This window comes from Schistocerca cancellata, chromosome 1 (assembly GCF_023864275.1).
Source record: "Schistocerca cancellata isolate TAMUIC-IGC-003103 chromosome 1, iqSchCanc2.1, whole genome shotgun sequence".
Classification (NCBI taxonomy): Eukaryota; Metazoa; Arthropoda; class Insecta; order Orthoptera; family Acrididae; genus Schistocerca; species Schistocerca cancellata.
In genome coordinates, this window is record NC_064626.1 from 1,017,058,856 (window position 1) to 1,017,080,364 (window position 21,509).

Genomic DNA, 21,509 nt, shown 5'->3' on the forward strand with positions numbered 1-21,509 from the left:
TGCATTGACTTTGCTGTAGGAACCATCAGGTTTTGTCTTCTGAATGGAAAGGGTGCTACAGTATTTTATGAAACAAAGTGAAGCTTCACCGGGATTTAGAGGATGTGTAATATTATGTCAATGATTACAAAATTGAGTCAAATTTACAAAGAACTTGGCAGTATGAGCCCACTTATCAGTACGATGTTGCACTCCCTTTGCCTTGAATATGTATGGTTGGGAAGTGCATCGTAAATCCGTTGTATCTTCCCCTGATGAAAACTCTCCCACAACTGTTGTATTTGGTCCTTGATATCCTGTGTACTGGAACTGGGGTGTAGTTGACATACAAGCTGATCTCACATGTTCTGTTGGGCACAGATATAGGTACCTTGGTGGCTACAGGAGTACCACATCACGTTCACAGAGAAAGTACCAGGTGTGGACAGGCATTATCCTGCTGAAAAATGACATAACAATAGTGTTGCATGAGAGGTAACGCATAAGGATACAAGATGTATGTGACATACAATTGTGCCATCTGAATTACCACAATCACTACCAGCCATGTCAATAAATCATACTCAGTGGCTCCCCACACCATGTTGTCGGCAGTAACACTGCTGTCTGTGCCTCTCCAAGACAATGGACGAATGAGACGTCTTCCGAGGTTGCCACAGCCCTCGCTGGCAATGGTCATGTGGCGTAGTGCACAACTTCATCAATGAACACAGTGCACTGCCATTCATCAACAATTCATGCTTTCCTGTCGTAACACCATTGCAAACACAACCATTTGTGTTGCAACATTAATGGCAATCTATGCATTGGACAGTAATTCCATAGTATGGCTGCTGCTAGTCTCTGACTGACGGTGCAGAATGACATAGAATTTTGCCGGGGGTCTATTACTTGCTTTGAGATGGTAGGTGCAGATGAGAAGAGATTACAATGTGCTTGGTGCACAGCGATCCTCCCTTGTCTCAATCAGATGTTGTCAACCAGATCCTTGATGATGAGTATGCTTGCCCTCACATACCCATACGGTCCAACATTGGCCGTCTCTCACATCTGGATGTCCCAGAATTCTGGGTATTGCAGAATTTGACCATTGGACCAAATGGAGATACACAATGGGACTCCTTTCAAACTTTGTCAGGTGCTGGTAACACTGTCTCACATAGTATGTGGCACCTCCATGTCCTTCTCAGAGGTCTCTCAACATCTGATGCTGTTCATGCCCCATATATACTGGACCAGGCCTAGCAGCAACACTAAACACATACAACATTAATGTACTCTGGTAGCCATTCTACCTGTTACAGAAAATTGCAACTCTAATCATTTACATATTCGCTGATGGTGAAGTTTCATTGACATTCAACCATGTCTTCTGGGTGCTTCATAAGCAGGGTAATTTATAAATGTTACCTTAGCAATGTATTTAGCTCTTTGTGTAACCTGTGCTCTCAAACAGGTCTTTCCCAGACATACAAATATTCAGTGATGAAGTGTCTAAATAAGAAAAAGAGAGAAAATTATAATCATCATAAATTGCAATATACAATAGTATTGTTGCTTGTTCCTTATAGTGGAGCTCTGGTTTAGCAATAGATTTTCTAATGTACAGACAATGTATTCCTTCTTCCTCAACATAGTGAAAGATATAAATGAAAATAGCTGTGCCTATTCATTATCTTTTATGACTTAAAGACTTTTCGACTTTGTAGACCACGAAATACTACTACAAAGACAAGGCATAAGGAGTTAAGGGAAAGGCATTCAGTTAATTTCAATATTATGTGATCAGCAACATTAGTTGATCTCATGTGGTGCAATATTTAAGGCCAACTCAATTCAGGAACAAAGAATACTTTTTGAGTGAAAAAAGAGTATGTGATGTCAGTTAATAAGTTTGTGAATGTTTATTTAGTGACCAGAATGAGATTTTCACTCTAGTGAGTTGGGGATTCTTGCATTGGCATCTAATACGAGATCGTTTATCCTGCCGTGATTGTATTTATTAACAATCAAGCGACAGATCAGTTTTGACACCTTGGTCATTGTCAAGTGAACATGATCAGTTAGATCTATCCTGCCGTGATTGTATTTATTAACAATCAAGCGACAGATCAGTTTTGACACCTTGGTCATTGTCAAGTGAACATGATCAGTTAGATCATATGTCAATCCTCATAAAATAAACATGTGTTGGTGACAGTGCATGATAGCGAACAAAAAACATTAAAGCAGTGGCAGATACAGAAAACCTCAAGGAGGTGGTGCTAAATATTTCTGCTTCTGAGTGTAAACTAGCTTCCTAATCTGCAATTAGTTCATATTTATAACGCTACGTATCGAAGGTTCTGTGTACAAGAAAACAGTAGAATATTCATAACTTCTCTCGAACAAATGCCAGACGGAATATCATATCGAGATCACTAGAATGGCCGTGGCTTTTCTCGTAGGTATGTGTTAGCTACCAGACAGAAACGTTTAAAATACAATGTCACATGTGCTACATAGGAAAGTACAACTACCCGATAACTCAATTCAGTCGAGTCGACTGAATTGAGAAACAAACGAATAGCATGTGGGGTGACTGATGAGGGCGGCATGGGTAACAATGGGGGTGCCCCCCCCCCCCCCCCATAAGTATCTGCCACTGCATTAAAGACAGCACTTTCAGTGGTTGACATGTATTGTCATGTCTTAATACCTTCAAATAATTTTTATTTTATTGGCTTGATCTTTTTCTAGTAGGTCATGTATGCTGAGTGACAAACATATTCCCAAAATTGGGCAGTAACTAGCATAATTATTAATAAATATTGGATAAATACTGTTGAGATATTCATTTTGTCCATGTACTGAAGTACACAAAGTACAATACATCCACCTATGAGAGTGATTGTTAAAAACATGAAATTTTTAGACGGCACAGCAAACAGTAAATATAAGACATAAGAGTATTATCAAATTCCTTTCAAAAAACAGTGCAACACTATGTAACCTACATTTTAAACTGTTTCCAGCAGAGCTTTTAGTGACAAACCACAGGGTTTCATAACCAAGTTGAAAGCTTTTCTCCTGATAATCTGTTTTCACAGGAATGCTTTAGGTTCACTGAATAGTATTGCAGCAGTGTAACTCACTGCCATTAATGGAGGAGTATGCATTACACTTATTGCATTAATATTTTCTGTGCTTGATTATGTTATGGTAACTGTTCAAATGAATCTGAAAGTAGAAAAAACTGTTAATGTAAAGTGAATACATATTTGTTTACTTGATCCAGCCATCCAGACCTTTTTTTTACCCATAGTTTTTCCTATTCATTCCAGATGAATGATGAAATAGTCCATACTTATAGACCATCGACAGCACATTCCCCTTCAGTATCCCTTTTAAATTGAAATAAATTCTTAAGCTAGCATGCCTGTTGTTGTTATATCACTGTCACTCTGTAATTTCATAATTGAGCATTTCATTATTCTTATATCTTTCTTTTAATAAGTTGCAAGTGTACTCTGTGACCTTGCGCCATTGATACAGTAGTCCATTTGAACAAAAATAAATATTTTCTGTTTCCTCTATCATTCTACTTCAGTTATTTTTTATGTGTTCTTTGCAAGTTTTAACACAGTTCACAGAAAAGTACTCTAATACTTCCATAATTCACAAATAGTCTTGGGCATTTAGGAGTCCATTCAACAAATAGCAGAAGCATGCTCCATTTCAGGGCATCATGATTAATAATCAAAGCTCTGATGAAGGATATGGTTCAGTTTTTCCAATCCAGGGTGATAATGGGTGACGAGGGGACTACTCTGTTGTAACTGATTCTTGGGGGTGGTGGGAGGATTAGGGGTGTGTGAGGATATGGCGTGGGAAATCTTTGCAGACTAGGTTAGGGGGCAATGGCTATGCTTAAACGCCCATTAAGTGATTCTGAATTACTGTATTAACATTTGTCTGTCTTATTGCAGAGAGTGATGCAGAACAAATATATAAATTGTGGCTGCGAGAAAGATATGAGGAATATTTTGACAAGTTGTTGTGGACCATAGAGAAAGGAAAACTTGCAGCACAGTTACAAGCTCTGTCGAGTGCTGTGAAACTTTACGTTGTACTGGAAGGAAGATACCCATTGGAGAATACAATAAATAGTGAATACTATTTTCCTTTGAACAGGTTAAAGGTAAACCTACTGTTTTGCTTTTTGTGGCTTGCTGTGCAAGTACTATTAATCTCCCAAATTTCTTTCTTAGTGAAGAGATATTGTTGTTTCTGAATATATATTTATCTTTTATGTCATGCTGAGAAATTGGGAAGATTTTCTCTCTATGCTTTTCACACTAGATCTTGTTTAGTCTATTTGTTTGACACAGGTATTTAAATAAGTAAAAGTAAAATGTTGTGTAAGGGGTGACCAGAAAGTTTTCATTAAAGGTGCTGCTGTAGTGTATATGCAATGTAGTGTAACTCTAATGTGGGTATATAAGCATTGACACGTAGTCATAGGATTAGCATGTGATTCATGTCTTTCTGATGTGCATGTGGTAAACCCAGAATCATAAATTAGGATGACATTATTACCAAATGCATCCATACAGGACCAAAGTGCTATTATTATTTTCTGCTAAAGAACAAACATCGGAGACATCCATTGGGGAATGAAGAATGTGTATGGGGGAGCACATCTGTCAAAAATCACTGTTGTGGAATGGTGTGACAGGGGTGATCTCCCCCATGCAATTAAAAAAAGTCCTGAAGGGTCGATGATTTCTGTCAGACAAGGATGTGCAGCAGGCAGTTACAATCTTCTTCACACAGCAGGACACAGTGTTTTACCAAATGGGTATCTTCAACCTTGTGCATCGGTTGGATGATTGCTTCATTGCACATGAAACCTTCTGCCTGATTGGCGTTCTGATTCTGTAGTGGAAATTTTTTGATCACCCCTTATAATTCACACCTAAAACTAGTGGAAATCTGTTGTGCCATACAGTACAAAATCTTTCAGGCATTATAGATGACTGATATATTTGATGTATTATTTCCTTCAAGCAGACTTTTGTTTTCATTACTACAAGTAATAAACAATGCTAATTAAAATTCTAATCTTGTTCTGATTTCCATGGGAAACTCTCATTAAAATTAAATAGTAGAAAGGTGTAATATATATGATTCTCAAAGAATGAGAATTACTTTTCTGAAAAAAGTATGGTGTTTTAACTCTGTGTAGATACTGGGGATAACAGTTGCCATGTTACATAGCTTGAGACCTCTATTATGCATCATACATGACAACCACAGGATATTTCATCTATTAGTGTTGCCCTGTATTACTGTATCAGCTGGCCCATTCCACCCAGATTGAGTATTAGTATTTCAGTGTGTTGCATTGTGGCACACAGACTGCAGTAGTCAAATGTGAATGCATTCAATGAAGCACAGGCAGTAGACATTTCAACAGCTTACAAGCTACAAAGGCAGTCACTTTGGTCCAATAAATGACTTTAAATGGCAATAAATGACATTTTGTCGTGTATGCTTCAGATCTGTCTGTCTGTCATTCATCAGTTGTGGAAGTGCTAAAGTGACACAGGTCAGGCCACAATTTATGTTGGACAACATTCGTGACTCATTACTGCCCGGAGGAAGACCAATATCATGGCACACTTGTTGTGGCATTATACAATTTCTGCAAGAGAACTGTAACTACCCAGTAGGATGACCACTGATGCCATTGTGCTAAGTGCCCTGTGCCATGCATTTCATGTCATTGTATGTAAATGTTGTAAGGTACAACTCATATTATATTCATGGTGAATGGCAAAATATTTTTGAGATTTCACAACAAATGCTTCTTGCTACACTTGTTACAGGTTAACATCTATTACATCTTTTGACTTTCTTCAAACTGATATTTCTGTCTGTGTGCCAGAACAGATTTGAGATCACATTTATATTTTTTTGGGAGGGGGGAGGGGGAGATTGCTGTATTCTTCATTTTTAACAGTCTCAGTTGGATCATATAAATATAGAATTTTTCCAACAATGGAAGATCCGGGATGGAATAAGCCTCTGCATCCAGAGATGTTAATGGCCATGTGGGTTTTTATATATCTGACAAAGGACTTTGTCCAATAGACTCTACTTATAAATGTGCCTGTCTGCTACTCAATGCCTCCTCTATGAATTATAGAATGTTTTTCATTCATTCATTCGTATATTTAATGAAGAATCTAAGCACAGAACCCTGTCCCATTTACATAAACTGTTATTGAGCAGTGAGGTCATTTGTTATTTGTGCAAAGCACAACAGAATAGCATTTTAGCAAGAGAAAGTCATAGTCTGTTCAGCTAGAGTGATTTCTATTGTTGCTCTGGGAGCATTCAGGACCTAACTTGTGTGTGTAAACTACAAAAATACTGCTTTCCACAACAATTAAGTCCTTCATTTGACATTGTAATGGTGTGCCAGTACATACTAATGACTGTCCACAGAAAGATCCAACATGTCTGATAAATTGTTTATTCTGAAGACTCAGCAGATTTTTGAAATATGAACTTACCATTTTCAGTGCAGATTCACTCATTTTTTACAACACTAGAGCAAATGAAACAAGATTATCAGCAGAAAATTTTGGTAGCACATGTCGAGTTAGTTGGCGCACCTAGCATTGCAGACAAGGCAGTTATTGATGATCCAGAGATTCTTTTGTCATCAGGAGAAGCAATTCTTTGAGGCAAAGAGAAGTAACCCACTATAACAAGAGGAAGCTCTCTTTTAATCTATATATGACAATAGATTTTTGCTTTTGCTCAAGAAAAGTATCAAAAGTGTTTACTGTTTATGACTCAGTGATCTCAGTGGCACAAATTTGACATTATTTTACCTTGCTGCAAAGTGAGCATATTACTGGCCTCTTTTGCGTGTTGATGTACTGAGAGACATATACTTCATTTTAAACTTTTTATGAAAAAATGTGGAACATATTTTAAAGTTTTTGGTGCTATCAGGATTTTTCCCACAGTGCTTGCCAAAGACCTATGCTGAAGACATTGCTTGGTTCAGCCTGATTAGATTAGATTAGATTAGATTAATATTAGTTCCATGGATCATGAATACGATATTTCGTAATGATGTGGAATGAGTCAAATTTCCAATACATGACATAATTAAGTTAATTTAACAACATACTTAAGTTAATATAACAACTTTTTCATTTTTTGTGTTTTTTATTTTTTATTTTTTTAATATTTTTTTGTTTTTTGTTTTTTTAATTTATATCTAAAAATTCCTCTATGGAGTAGAAGGAGTTGTCATTCAGAAATTCTTTTAATTTCTTCTTAAATACTTGTTGGTTATCTGTCAGACTTTTGATACTATTTGGTAAGTGACCGAAGACTTTAGTGCCAGTATAAGTCACCCCTTTCTGTGCCAAAGTTAGATTTAATCTTGAATAGTGAAGATCATCCTTTCTCCTAGTATTGTAGTTATGCACACTGCTATTACTTTTGAATTGGGTTTGGTTGTTAATAACAAATTTCATAAGAGAGTATATATACTGAGAAGCTACTGTGAATATCCCTAGATCCTTAAATAAATGGCTGCAGGATGATCTTGGGTGGACTCCAGCTATTATTTTGATTACACGCTTTTGTGCAATAAATACTTTATTCCTCAGTGATGAATTACCCCAAAATATGTTGCCATATGAAAGCAACGAGTGAAAATAGGTGTAGTAAGCTAATTTACTAAGATGTTTATCACCAAAATTTGCAATGACCCTTATTGCATAAGTAGCTGAAGTCAAATGTTTCAGCAGATCATCAATGTGTTTCTTCCAATTTAATCTCTCATCAATGGACACACCTAAAAATTTGGAATATTCTACTTTAGCTATATGCTTCTGATTAAGGTCTATATTTATTAATGGTGTCATACCATTCACTGTACGGAACTGTATGTACTGTGTCTTATCAAAATTCAGTGAGAGTCCATTTACAAGGAACCACTTAGTAATTTTCTGAAAGACAGTATTGACAATTTCATCAGTTAATTCTTGTTTGTCAGGTGTGATTACTATACTTGTATCGTCAGCAAAGAGAACTAACTTTGCCTCTTCATTAATATAGAATGGCAAGTCATAAATATATATTAAGAACAACAAAGGACCCAAGACTGACCCTTGTGGAAGCCCATTCTTGATAGTTCCCCAGTTTGAGGAATGTGCTGATCTTTGCATATTATGAGAACTACTTATTTCAACTTTCTGCACTCTTCCAGTTAGGTACGAATTAAACCATTTGTGCACTGTCCCACTCATGCCACAATACTTCAGCTTGTCTAGCAGAATTTCATGATTTACACAATCAAAAGCCTTTGAGAGATCACAAAAAATCCCAATGGGTGGTGTTCGGTTATTCAGATCATTCAAAATTTGATTGGTGAAAGCATATATGGCATTTTCTGTTGGAAAAACCTTTCTGGAAACCAAACTGACATTTTGTTAGTACTGTATTGTTACAGATATGTGAAGCTACTCTTGAATACATTACTTTCTCAAAAATTTTGGATAAAGCTGGTAGAAGGGAGATTGAACAGTAATTGTTGACATCAGATCTATCCCCCTTTTTATGCAAAGGTATAACAATAGCATATTTCAGTCTATCAGGGAAAATGCCCTGTTCCAGAGAGCTATTACACAGGTGGCTGAGAATCTTACTTATCTGTTGAGAACAAGCTTTTAGTATTTTGCTGGAAATGCCATCAATTCCATGTGAGTTTTTGCTTTTAAGCAAGTTTATTATTTTCCTAATTTCAGAGGGAGAAGTGGGTGAGTTTTCAATTGTATCAAATTGCATAGGTATGGCCTCTTCCATTAACAGCCTAGCATCTTCTAATGAACACCTGGATCCTACTATATCCACAACATTTAGAAAATGATTATTAAAAATATTTTCAACTTCTGACTTTTTGTTCGTAAAGTTTTCATTCAATTTGATGGTAATACTGTCTTCCTGTGCTCTTGGTTGACCTGTTTCTCTTTTAATAATATTCCAAATTGTTTTAATTTTATTATCAGAGTTGCTGATTTCAGACATGATACACATACTTCTGGATTTTTTAATAACTTTTCTTAATATAACACAGTAGTTTTTATAATGTTTGATAGTTTCTGGGTCACTACTCTTTCTTGCTGTCAGATACATTTCCCTTTTCCGGTTACAAGATATTTTTATACCCTTAGTAAGCCATGGTTTGTTACAAGGTTTCGTGCGAGTATATTTAACTATTTTCTTGGGGAAGCAGTTTTCAAATGCATTTACAAAAATGTCATGAAATAAATTATATTTTAAATTGGCATCAGGTTCACGGTACACCTCATCCCAGTCTAACTGCTCTAGGCTTTCCCTGAAATTTGCAATTGTTAAATCGTTGACTGAACGTACTACTTTGGAGGACTGTTTAGTATTGCTGAATGGAGCTATGTCATATATTGTAACTGTTTCTCTTGAAGAGAAAAGGAGACTGCATGATCAGCATACTACAAAGATTTTTGTTGTAACCTTTTTACTGTTCTTTGTTCAATTAATTCAATGATATCTATATAATTTTATTTTTGTGAAATATGTGTGTAACTGATTTTGTCATTCCACATTGTATATTAACTGTTTTATCTACACTCATTTATCCAAATACTTTCTTCTCAGATATAGAAAAGTGAAACTTAATTGTCACTATGAATAGCAGACTTACTTCTTGGTAGATTTTAGTACAGTGATTACTTTTTTTTATTGAGCATTATGAATGTTGGGTAGCAGCCAAACTTTTAAAATTATGTTTAAATTTTAAAAATATGTGCTCTTCTTTTACAGTTTATCATCAGCAAACTTCTGTCAAATGAGAGGGCAAACAGTCAACTAATTACCAGGCTACTTGAATATACATCTTGCAAAGACTTCTTACAGTTTACTTGGAAGGTGCTTCCTTCAATAGTTGTTATGGAAAGTAAACCCAACGAGATTTTTCTTAATAACTTAATTGAATTACTGGATAAAATTCCAATCCCAAGGAAGGAAGAGGAAGGAAAAATGACTTTGTTGCTATACAGCAGTGAAGGTTTGCTTTCCTGTGTCCTTATTTCTAGAATTATAATTCAGTTAACAATTCTAAAACGCTTACCTGCTATTTTTATAAAGATAAGCAGTCTAGAAGTTTTCATTTACCTTGGCATCAGTATTATGTGAAGAGATGTCCTGCAAACTGTTCATAAGTGCCATTAATTATATCATGAACCTCTACATCTGTACTCTTATTCATATTCAGCAAAGCATACCTGCTTGTACTAAAGAGGTCTTCAGACTGTTGATAGTTGTATGCACCTTTCTCAGATAATATGTGGAAGACCGTTGCTGAAAAATGTCTTGCTAGGAAATGTAACGTGCTTCTCTGTATTCATCTCCATTCTTGTTTATCCAGATGAGCTCTAGTAGCTTAATTTTTTTCTGTGGCATATTTTCAGTACTTTGTTTTCGTAACAGAGACTTTGTGAATTTTTAACATATTTATAATTCTGTCACTTACTCTATTGAGGAGCAATTACCTACAAGTTTGCTTATCTAGTACTGCATGTCCTCAAATATCCATTACCTCTCATTTTTGACAGCATTGCAGTTTTCAAACAAGTGAGCATAGCAATCAATTTATGTACCAGGTGATCAAAAAGTCAGTATAAGTTTGAAAACTGAATAAATCATGGAATAATGTAGATAGAGAGGTACAAATTGACACACATGCTTGGAATGACATGGGGTTTTATTAGAACCAAAAAAATACAAACATTCAAAAAAGTCCGACAGATGGCGCTTCATCTGATCAGAATAGCGATAATTAGCGTAACAAAGTAAGACAAAGCAAAGATGATGTTCTTTACAGGAAATGCTCAGTATGTCCACCATCATTCCTCAACAATAGCTGTAGTCGAGGAATAATGTTGTGAACAGCACTGTAAAGCATGTCCGGAGTTATGGTGAGGCATTGGCATCAGATGTTGTCTTTCAGCACCCTTGAGATGTTAGTCGATCATGATACACTTGCGACTTCAGGTAACCCCAAAGCCAATAATCACATGGACTGAGGGCTGGGGACCTGGGAGGCCAAGCATGACGAAAGTGGCGGCTGAGCACGCGATCATCACCAAACAATGCACGCAAGAGATCTTTCACGCATCTAGCGTGTTCTAATAAACCCCCCATGTTATTCCAAGCATGTGTGTCAATTTTTACCTCTCTGTCTACATAATTCCGTGGTTTATTAAGTTTTCAAATTTGTACTGACTTTTTGATCACCTGGTATGTTGGGTTCCACTGCTGCTTTGAATTTGTTGAACATTAAAGCCATGATTCTGCAGGGATTGTAACCTAATTTTATGTACTCTTAACTGTTCAGTATTCTAGTACAGAAGAAATTCACCAGTCTGCAATGCTAAAACCTCCTGCCAAAAAGCTTAAGCAAATGACATTTTGAAAGCTTTAATGTACTCAACTCACAATCAGCTAAAATAAGGGGCAGGTCCCCACTGGAATTTGCTTTTGACCTCTAGTTGAAATATATAATGCACTCTGTGTGAAGGTATATGGTTATCTGTACACAATTGGATCACAAACTGCTCATTGTATCACACCATGAACTCAAAACATTTCTTATTCACCCATTCTTCCAGTCTGCTCATTGTCAGTTGCAATTGATGGCATGTTACTGTGAAAGTAAGAAACAACAGAAAAAAGAGAAATCATGTACAAATTGAAGTACAGAGGATAGCTTTTTCACTGGGGATGTTATGTTGTTAGTTAAAAAGCAAGGAAGGAAAATAGGCACACTTCAAAGAATGCCCTGTGGGGCACCATTGTCATGTTTTAAAGAGACAGGGAGTTACGAATTCTCTATTAAATGAAATGTTTTAAGTTCTCAGAGGGGCCTCATGTTAAAAGCTGCCTGAGGATAATTTACCTACGAGTGCCAATATAGGTCTTCTCATTACTGAGATAGGGGAAAAATCTATTGAGTGAAGTCTGTCAATGAAAGTTTTGTGTAGCTGTATTCGATAGAGTTCAGATATCATTGGTGGAGGGATATTTTCTGGATCCACATGAAAACAGCTGAGAAACTTTTTGGACTCCCAAGATCCAGATGAGCCAGTGTCTTTCATTCCTTACTTCTCTGTGTGAGACGCACAACATGCTGTAATTCTTGCTGTTGTGACTGCGTAATGTATCACTGGCCGAAAACAGTGCAGAATCCAGATCTCATATGGAAATGTATGATTTGTTGTTAAACTAATCAAAGTCCATCTGCCACTTGAGACCCGACCCCTCACAATGTGCAAGCACGTTGAAGTGCCAGAAAGCTGGATACCGACTGAGTCGATAACTCTGACGAAATGTAACACCAGTGGTGGCCCATTGTCTTCGTTCAGTAATGCACCACCTGGCCACAATAGGATCAATTACAGCAAGTTGTGCACCTCACACAGAGACTGATAAAAGCAGAAGAGCAACAAGTTACAGTTACTGGAACTAACTACACAGATTCAACCGAGATATGCACTCCGTACTGCAATGTGATTAAAAGGTGAATGATATTAAGTATGATGTATTTTCCTTTGACAGGGAGGCGCACCGGTTACCATAGGAACTTGGTATACCATATTTTAAAAGAACAGATGTACCAAGGGGACCTTACTGATTGGCTCTCTTCACTTTTCGTTGTTCTTAGAGAATTTGAAGCTAGGTGCCCAGAGAGCAATATCCTAAAGCATTACAACATAGCTCTAAAATATAAATTATTTATATAGTCACCTGTAGCTAGTGCACCACCAAAAGTCTTGTGTTCATTGTAATCTTTAATAAAAATAATGTCCTTTTGTTTTTAATTACTTTTATTTATTTATTTGCATCTAAATGTAACAAAACATGCATTAGCAACAATTTTATGAAAAAGATTGCTACTTACCATAGAGAGGAGACTTCGAGTCCCAAACAGGCACAGCAGAAAGACTGCCATACATTTTAGCTTTTGGCCGAAAGGTCTTCTTCTGAAGTAGAAAGCCTGCACGCAGTCACACAAGCACAATGTGCACGTGACCACTGTCTCTGGCCACTGCAGCCAGACTGATTTGTAACTGTGCATGATGGAAGCATCAGTCTGGTGGTGGTGGTAAGGAGAAGGCATGGTGCAGGAATAGGAAGGGCTAGCAAGGTGGGGTGGGGGAACATATAGTGTAGCTTGAGGTATCATGCACGGTAGATGCTGGTAGATGCTGTCGGAAGGTGTGAGAGGAAGGAAAAGGAGACATATTGAAGGTGAAAAGGAATAGTGAATGCGTTGGTGGAACGAAACAGTATGTTGTGCTGGAGTTGCAGCAGGGAAGGGGATAGATAAGTACAGGACAGGGTCTAGTGAAGATTTGAGGCCAGGGGGCTACAGGAATGTAAAATATGTTGCAGGTAGAGCTCTCCCTGCAGAATTCAGGAAAGCTGGTGTTAGTAGGAAGGATCCAGCAATCATTGAAATGAGGTACATTGTATTGGGCAGCGTGTTCAGCAACTGGGTGGCCCAGCTGTCTCTTGACTACAGTTTGTCAGTGACCATTCACATTAAGAGACAGCTTGTTATTCATCGTGCAGTTTAGTTTGTAGATCAAATGACCCCTTTCACAGGTAGTGCTGCCTTTGATGGGATAGGGGATGCCTGTGACTGGACTGGAGTACATGGTAGTGGGAGGATGTATGGGGCAGGTCTTGCATCTTGATCTACTGCATGGACACAAGCCATGAGGCAATGGGTTGGGGGCAGAGGTAGAGCAAGAATAGACAAGGATATTGTGTAGTTTTGGTGGGTGGTGGAATACCAATGTGGGAGGGGTGGGAAGGATAGTGGGTGGGGTATTCCCCATTTCAGGGCACAACAAGAGATAGTGAAAACCCTGTCAGAGAATGTGTTTAGTTGCTCCAGTCCTGGACGGCACTGAGTCACAATGGTTCTGCTCCTTTGTGGGCAGGTGGTGGGTGTGTGACAAGTGGTTGGTGACTGGAGAGACAAGGCACAGGAGATCTGTTTCTGAACAAGGTTAGATGTGTAATTTCAGTCTATAGAGGCCTCAGTAAGACCCTTCCTGTATTTGGACAGAGACTGTTCGTCACTGCAGATCTAACAACCACGGATGGCTAGGCTGTATGCAAGGTGCTTCTCGGTACAGAATGGATGACAGCTTTCGGAAGTGGAGGTTCTGCTAGTGGATGGGTGGTAGATTGAATAAAAACAGAGGTACTGATGTGACCATCCTTTAGGTTGAGGTCCAAATTTTGGGTTGAAGATGGAGTGGAGGATTGACTAACAAGCTGTCTGTCTCCATGAATAGCCACTGGCAAACTGGCCAAGCAACAGCTGGACCACCCAGTTTCTGAACACGCTGTCCAATACAATGTGCTTCAGTTCAGAGACTGCTTCAAAGACTGTGTCATGTGGATCCTTCCTACCAGTACCATCTTTTCTGAACTGCACAGGTGGGAAATCGTTTTGCAATGTATCCTACATTCCCATAACCCCACTGTCCTCAACCATCACTAGTCCCTCCCACAAGCTACACTACACATTTCCTTACCCCAACATGGTATCCCCTCCCCTCCCTGCCCTGTGCATTTTCCTTATCCCCACCACTGGATCCCCCAGGGGGCTGGCCAGTCTCTGGCGGGTTCGTGCTTGGCTACCACAGGGCCCCAGCTTTGTCTATCCTCTTGCTATTCTTTTTCCCCTTCCTTGGGGAACATGTCTGGGGTGTTATTGGAAATGTTCTGCAATGTCTGTCGCTGACATAAGAACAGTCTCAGCATTGTATTTTCCCTCCATTTTACTTTCTTTGTTTCCCTTCTCCTCTCGTTCCTCCGCTTCGATGTTTGAGGTTCCTCTTTCTCTTCTTCCTCTATGTGCGATTCTGAAGGCTGGTCCACATATCTGTCGTGTAACAAGTGACTGGGTAATACGTAATTCTCAGCCTCAAGTTGACAGGTAGGGTTCACACGTACCCCGTGGTACAGGCCAATCCCAGGGAGGGGTGACTGCCTGAGTTGCAGCCTTCCCAAATTGCCAATTGGTCCCTCTGCCAGGTGTTCGGGAGATGTGAACAATCACCTAAGGCGGATGCACCCCCATGTGAAGGGGGCCCCCAGTTGGAAGGAGCATCCCATTGGAGACACTGGCAATCATGGGGTATTTTCTCGCAATGATTCAGTCATCTTCACAATCAACGTCTCCTAAAGGTAAAGGTAATGAGGCTAATGATTCAGAGACCCTTCTGGCTGCACCACGGTTCCTTGTGGTCTCATTTACTGAAGACGGTCAGTCCTTTGCCACGGTAAATCCGTTTATTGTTCAGAAAGGTGTTGAAGCAATTGCCAGCCCTATGAAATCTTGCTCTCTTTTATGGGAAGGCACTTTGCTTTTGGAGACTACTTCTGATTCTCAGGCACAACAACTTCTTGTCATCTTGCTTCTCCATGGCTACCCTGTTCGTGTGGAGGCCCATAGAACTTTAATTCTTCCTGTGGTGTCATTTACACTAGGCTGCTCGATGGTCTTACTGAGGCTGAAATCCAATCTTACCTATATGATCAGTGTGTCAGTGCCGTCTATCGTGTAATGAAAATGGTATATTCCTTTTTAGTACCCAACCGCACTCTTTTTCTCACTTTTGATAGAGTGGTGCTTCCATCCAAGACTGAAACAGGCTATGAAATTATCACAGTCCGGCCATACATTCCGAACCTTATGTGCCGCTACCAGTGTCATCATTTCAACCACACTAGAATGTCTTGTCGACACCCAGCCAAATGTGTCACCTGTGGTAGGGATGTGCACGAGGGTGACTGTCCGTCTCCTCCTCCCCACTGTATCAACTGCAATGGCGGCCATGTTGCCACCTCTCAGGATTGTCCTATGTATCTTGATGAGCGGGCGGTCCAAGAGATCTGGGTAAAGGAAGAAGTGCCTTACCCAGTCACTTGCAAGTTATTGGCTAGTCACAAACCCTGTGTTCTCCCGTCTGGCACCTATAGTTCTGTTCTTGTTACCCCTCAACCCATGAAGGACATGGCCATGCGGACATGTGATGTCCAATTCAGCTCTGAGGTTGTGAAAATGCCCAGTGTCAAGGTAGCATTGCCATCCCCCCGTTCAGTTGTGCTACAAGCCATCGGACTCTCGCCTCAAGAGGTGAAGCCACCAGCTACACAATCGGTAGACTGGAAAGAACAGAAGAAGTACTCCCACGAAGACATCCTCCATCGTTCCAGCCAAGTACCCCTGAATCTTCCTCTAACCGGAAAGGCTCAAAGAAGTCCACCAAAGGCAAATGGTCTTCTCCTTCGCCAACTTGAAGATCCTCTTCGACGGTGTCGCCATGTGATAACTTAGCACAGGTGGCCTCTGTGTCACCGATGCACACCACCAACCATTTTTCAGCATTGGACTCCACAGACTGACCACATAAGCAAGCCAATACTTCTGTGGACCCCATGGAGCAGGATCCTCCTGCTTCTGTGCCCTGTAGTGGTGATTCATCACAGTCTGGCACTCGGCAGCCACCGAGTTAACACCCCTGCATCTCTTCATCATGGCTCTCCTCCAATGGAATGTTCGCGGCCTTTGGTCCCAAAAAGAGGATTTACAGCTGGTTTTAGCATTGCAGCGTCTCCTTGTATTCTGCCTTCAGGAAACAAAATTGTGCCCTTACGACCGCTTTCAGCTTTCACATTTCTTATTGGTTCGTTTTGACCTTCCCCTGAGGTTGACATTCCATCTGATGGGGGTGTCATGCTGCTCGTACGTGATGATATTCATAGTTAATCCATTTCCCTGACTACTCATCTTCAAGCTATGGCAGTTCGCCTGTTCCTTCCCACTGACCTTTTCCCCCTGTAGCATTTATGTCCCTCCATCATTCAGTGTCACCAGGGCAGACTTCCTTCAGCTTATTGGGCAGCTCCCTCCCATATTTTTGCTACGCGGTGACTTTAATGCGCATTATCCCCTTTGGGGTTCTCCCAGGACCTGTCAGAGAGGTGCCCTCGTGGCTGACCATCTTAACCAACTTAACCTCTTCTGCCTTAACACTGGAGCACCCACTTTCCTTTCTGCCTCCTCACACACCTATTCCCATTTGGACCTATCCTTCTGCAATGCCCAGCTTGCCCTTCCCCTTGATTGGCTTGTTCTTTCTGACACCTACTCGACTGAACATTTCCCCTCGTGCTATCCGTTTGCTGACTCCTACCCCATGTGCGTGCACACCCAAATGGCTGCTTACTAAGGCTGACTGGCAGCTTTACTCCTCCCTGGTGACCTTGGCGACCTTCGAAGAACAAGATTTCCGCAGTTGCAATGACCAGGTGGAATATCTCACAAACGTTATCCTTACTGCTGCAGAACATTCCATTCCTCGCACTTCCTCTTTACCACATTGTGTCCCAGTCCCTTGGTGGACTGAGGCATGCCGCGACGCAATTTGCGCACGGGGACGTGCTCTCCGCATTTTTACCTGTCATGCTACGATAGCAAACTGCATTCATTTAAACAAATGCGTGCAAAGTGTCATTGCATTCTTCGGGATAGCAAAAGAGCTAGCTGGATTTCATTCACTAGTTCTTTTACAAGTTCCACCCCTTCCCCTGTCATGTGGGCTAACCTCCACTGGCTCTCTGGGACCAAGATCCATTCCCCAGTTACTGGTCTGACAGTAGAAGACAATGTCATTGTAGACCCTATTGCCGTCTCCAACACCTTGGGCCACCATTTTGTGGACTTTTCGAGCTCTTCCCACTATCGCCCTGCCTTCCTCGATCGGAAATGAGCGGAGGCAGCTCGGGTGATACCCTTCTCTTATCCGAAACATGAGTGCTAGAATGCTGCCTTTACTATGAGGGAGCTAGATCATGCTCTCAGTTCATCCCGTTCCTCTGCCCCAGGGCCAGACACCACCCACATTCAGATGGTGCAGCACCTTTCTCTTGCGGGCAAGCACTTTCTGCTTAAGACATACAACCGCATCTGGGCAGAGGGCAAATTTTCCAGACATTGGTGTGAATCCACCATCATACCCATACCTAAGCCTGGTAAGGAAAGAAACCTTCCTTCGAGCTATGCCCCATTTCTGTCACCAGCTGTGTTTGCAAGGTGATGGAACATATGATTCATACCCAGCTGATATGGTGGCTTGACTCTCGCAAATGTGAATTTCGAGTGCGGTGTTTTGCAGTTGACCATCTTGTTACTTTGTCCAACCATGCCATGAATGGTTTTCTGTGGAAATCCCCGACTGTGGCCACATTTTTCGATTTGGAAAAGGCCTACAACACCTACTGGAGAATTGGTATCCTCCATACTCTTTACGCCTGGGGCTTCTGTGACCATCTGCCCTCTTTCCTTCAGGAATTTTTAAAAGACTGAGTTTTCAAGGTGCATGTGGGTTCTGCCTTGTCGGACACCTTTATCCAGAAAACGGTATGCCTCAGGGCTCCATCCTGAGCTTTGTCCTCTTTGCTTCCACCATTAACCTTATAATGGCCTGTCTCCCGTCAGGCTTCTCCAGCTCCCTTTTTGTTGACAATTTTTCCAACTGTTGCTGTTCTCTACAGACCTGTCTCACTGAGTGGCATCTTCAGCAATGTCTTGATCATCTTTCCTCCCGGAGCATTGACAATGGCTTTTGGTTCTCCACTGACAAAACCATCTTTATAAATTTCTGGCAGCGCAGTTGGCCTCTCCCACCATATTTACATTTTGGGCCTGTTGCCCTACCATTCATTGAAAATATGAAATTCGTGGGGCTCATGCTCAATAGGAAACACTCTTGGTTCTCCCATGGGCCTTACCTGGCAGCCCGCTGTACGCGGTTCCTCAGTGTCCTATTTATTATATTTTAATTAATTTATTTACTTAAGAAAATTCTCTGCTTCTTATTTATTTTTGGTATTTTTAGTTATGATTTACAGTGGTTTTATTCAGGTTTTAGCTTCAGTCTTTTGAAAGCTGAAGAGTATAAATCTTTGGTTTTAAATTCCACAGGAGATCTAGATATATGTCCTGCAGTGTCAGTCTCACTGATACTCCTCGTCAGGACTGCTCCATCTGAAATCGCTAAAATTTTTATTTTGCTATGAAGATCGTTCAGCACAACTAGATGCTATGTTGTATGATGTGTATGGATTGATGTGTCTAACTTTTTTATCAACAAAAAGTTTATTGCTTCAGAGATAGTCTCTCGAAGAATATTGACCGTGAAAAGATGCAGGCTTGCACTGTCCTTCCACACTGCACCTCCGATCGATCTACGTCATGTGATGTCTGAAGAATGTTTGTCAAATCTTTTATAAATTGATAAATACACACCTTGAATGCATATTATTTTCTTGAATTTGTTTATTGTGCCATTGACTAACTAAACATTCACAATGGAGCTTAATAGCGTCAAACAACATTAACAAAATCTCTCCAACGTAAAACACATTCGATCACTTCACACAGAGTCCCCAAATATACATCTGTGGTTACTTATTCCAGAGAGGTGCATCCATAGCATGGAACGTCCAGTTCTCGCAGGCAGTTTATACTACTCTCAGCATTAATAATTCACTGCATCTGAGTAAGTTTTTCACCATTTATGATTCATTACACCTACATGTCCTCAGTGGTGCTTCCCGGGGTGCCAATCGAACCACCCAACTCTGTTTGTACCGGTCCCTTGTCCATTCAAAACTCGACTATGGGTACTTTGTTTATGTGTCTGTGTCTCCATCCCTCTTACGCTGTCTCAACACTATCCACCATCCGTTTGCGCACTGGCACCTTTTATACTAGCCCGATTGCCAATTGAGAGTCTGTTTGCTGAAGCTGCTGAACTACCACCGTCCTATCCGCATGACTTTCTCCTCAGCAAGTATGCATGCCGTTTGTCTGCCATGCATGGCCACCCATCCTATGCCTCCTTCTTTGATGATTCCTTTGATCGCCAGTATGAGGCGTGTCCCTCTTCTCTGTTACCTCCTGGAGTCGGTTTTCGGCACGTGATCAGGGTGTATACGTCTCGGGACAACCGGGAGATCCGGGAAAAACCAGGGAATTTATTCATCCAGGAGAAAACCGGGAAAAACCCGGGATATTTTTAGAATTCCGGGAATTTTTCATTGTTTTAGTTCTCAGTTAAATTTTTGTAATTTTGACTGGTAAGAACCGATACTTTAACAAAGGATATTACTGTATCCTGCTACTGCAGAATAATACTTCAACAATAAAACATAAATGAGAGAAAAAAACGAAAATAACTTAAATTGCAAAGGAAATGTGCTATATACAACAACAACACATATTGCTCATGCAAGCGTCTGCCAATTGAAAATGTGTCAAAAGCTATAGGAAGACAATGCAGTGCTTCATAACAACAAATTGCCTCCAATGTGCATGAAGTCGCAACTGTTTACATTCGATCTGTTTTAGCAGTTACGTGTGGGCTCATGCGCATACACAGTTGAGTCACGTTTGAGTAGTAGATTCTCCTGCTTCTGGCAACAGTAGTAGATTCTCCCGCTTCTGGCAACAGGAATGTAGCTGTTGGCTGTGCAAGCAGTTGCAGCAAACAGCTAGATGCTACCGGGAAAGGGGGAAAGGGGGGGGGGGGGGGGGTGCCAAATTCATATTCTTGAAGAAAAAAACTTGTTTCACAAAGTGCCTAGCATCCAACACACGTTTGCCTATCGATTATTCATATGATTTTGAAACGCTTCCCTGTTGGTTTTTGAACATTTTTGAACACATTTTAAGTTGATTTCTGAATGAATCATAAGTTGGCTTTTGAATGCAAGCATAGTGTATGTGATGTCTCTGTCAGGAGAATCCTCGTTGCATCTAGAAATAAACTTTCCCCAGACAAAAGGGGACGGTGCTATACGAGCCAAGGGAGTAAAGCCTAACGGATGAATGCCAATCACTGTCTGATTATGTGGTTGATTGGGTTTGCAAAAGATCAGCATTGTTATAATTACTTGTGAAATCCATAGATTTAGACTACCAGAGTGGAAATGAACGACTGACAGGAAAAACAGGTGAGAAAGATTACGTATCCTTCTCGGTGTATCCACGAAAATGAAATATTGACAGAAAAGTTTTGGCCAGATCGCTACACTAGTAAGGACCAGTAGTACAGTCCCCGGCTAGCAGCCGCGTAATTTCTATTCTGTAAGTAACACGGAAAACGTGTTGTTCGAACGCGTAATAAGGCCTAACCGGGAAATAATCACGGGATAACTAAACCTGTGGTTCTGGCAGGGTTAGTGAAGTTAATTGGTGAACAAATTTTGACAGTGGCAGAAATTGCTACAGAATTAGTGATGACAAGATTGTTTGTTAGAACGAGGAAGGGGAAGGAATGGAGATATCACACAAATTATGGAAGAATAAGACGATT

At 40.3% G+C, this 21,509-nt stretch overlaps 1 protein-coding gene across 1 annotated transcript in view; it reads left to right on the forward strand.

Moving 5' to 3' along the window:
* LOC126089203 (nucleolar complex protein 4 homolog A) overlaps nucleotides 1–21,509 on the forward strand; it is a 146,094-nt gene that overhangs the window by 45,140 nt on the left and 79,445 nt on the right. Inside the window, exons 3-4 of the mRNA XM_049906893.1 lie at nucleotides 3,969–4,180; nucleotides 9,871–10,114. Coding sequence (XP_049762850.1) covers nucleotides 3,969–4,180; nucleotides 9,871–10,114 — 456 coding nt within the window. The remainder of the gene's footprint in view (nucleotides 1–3,968; nucleotides 4,181–9,870; nucleotides 10,115–21,509) is intronic.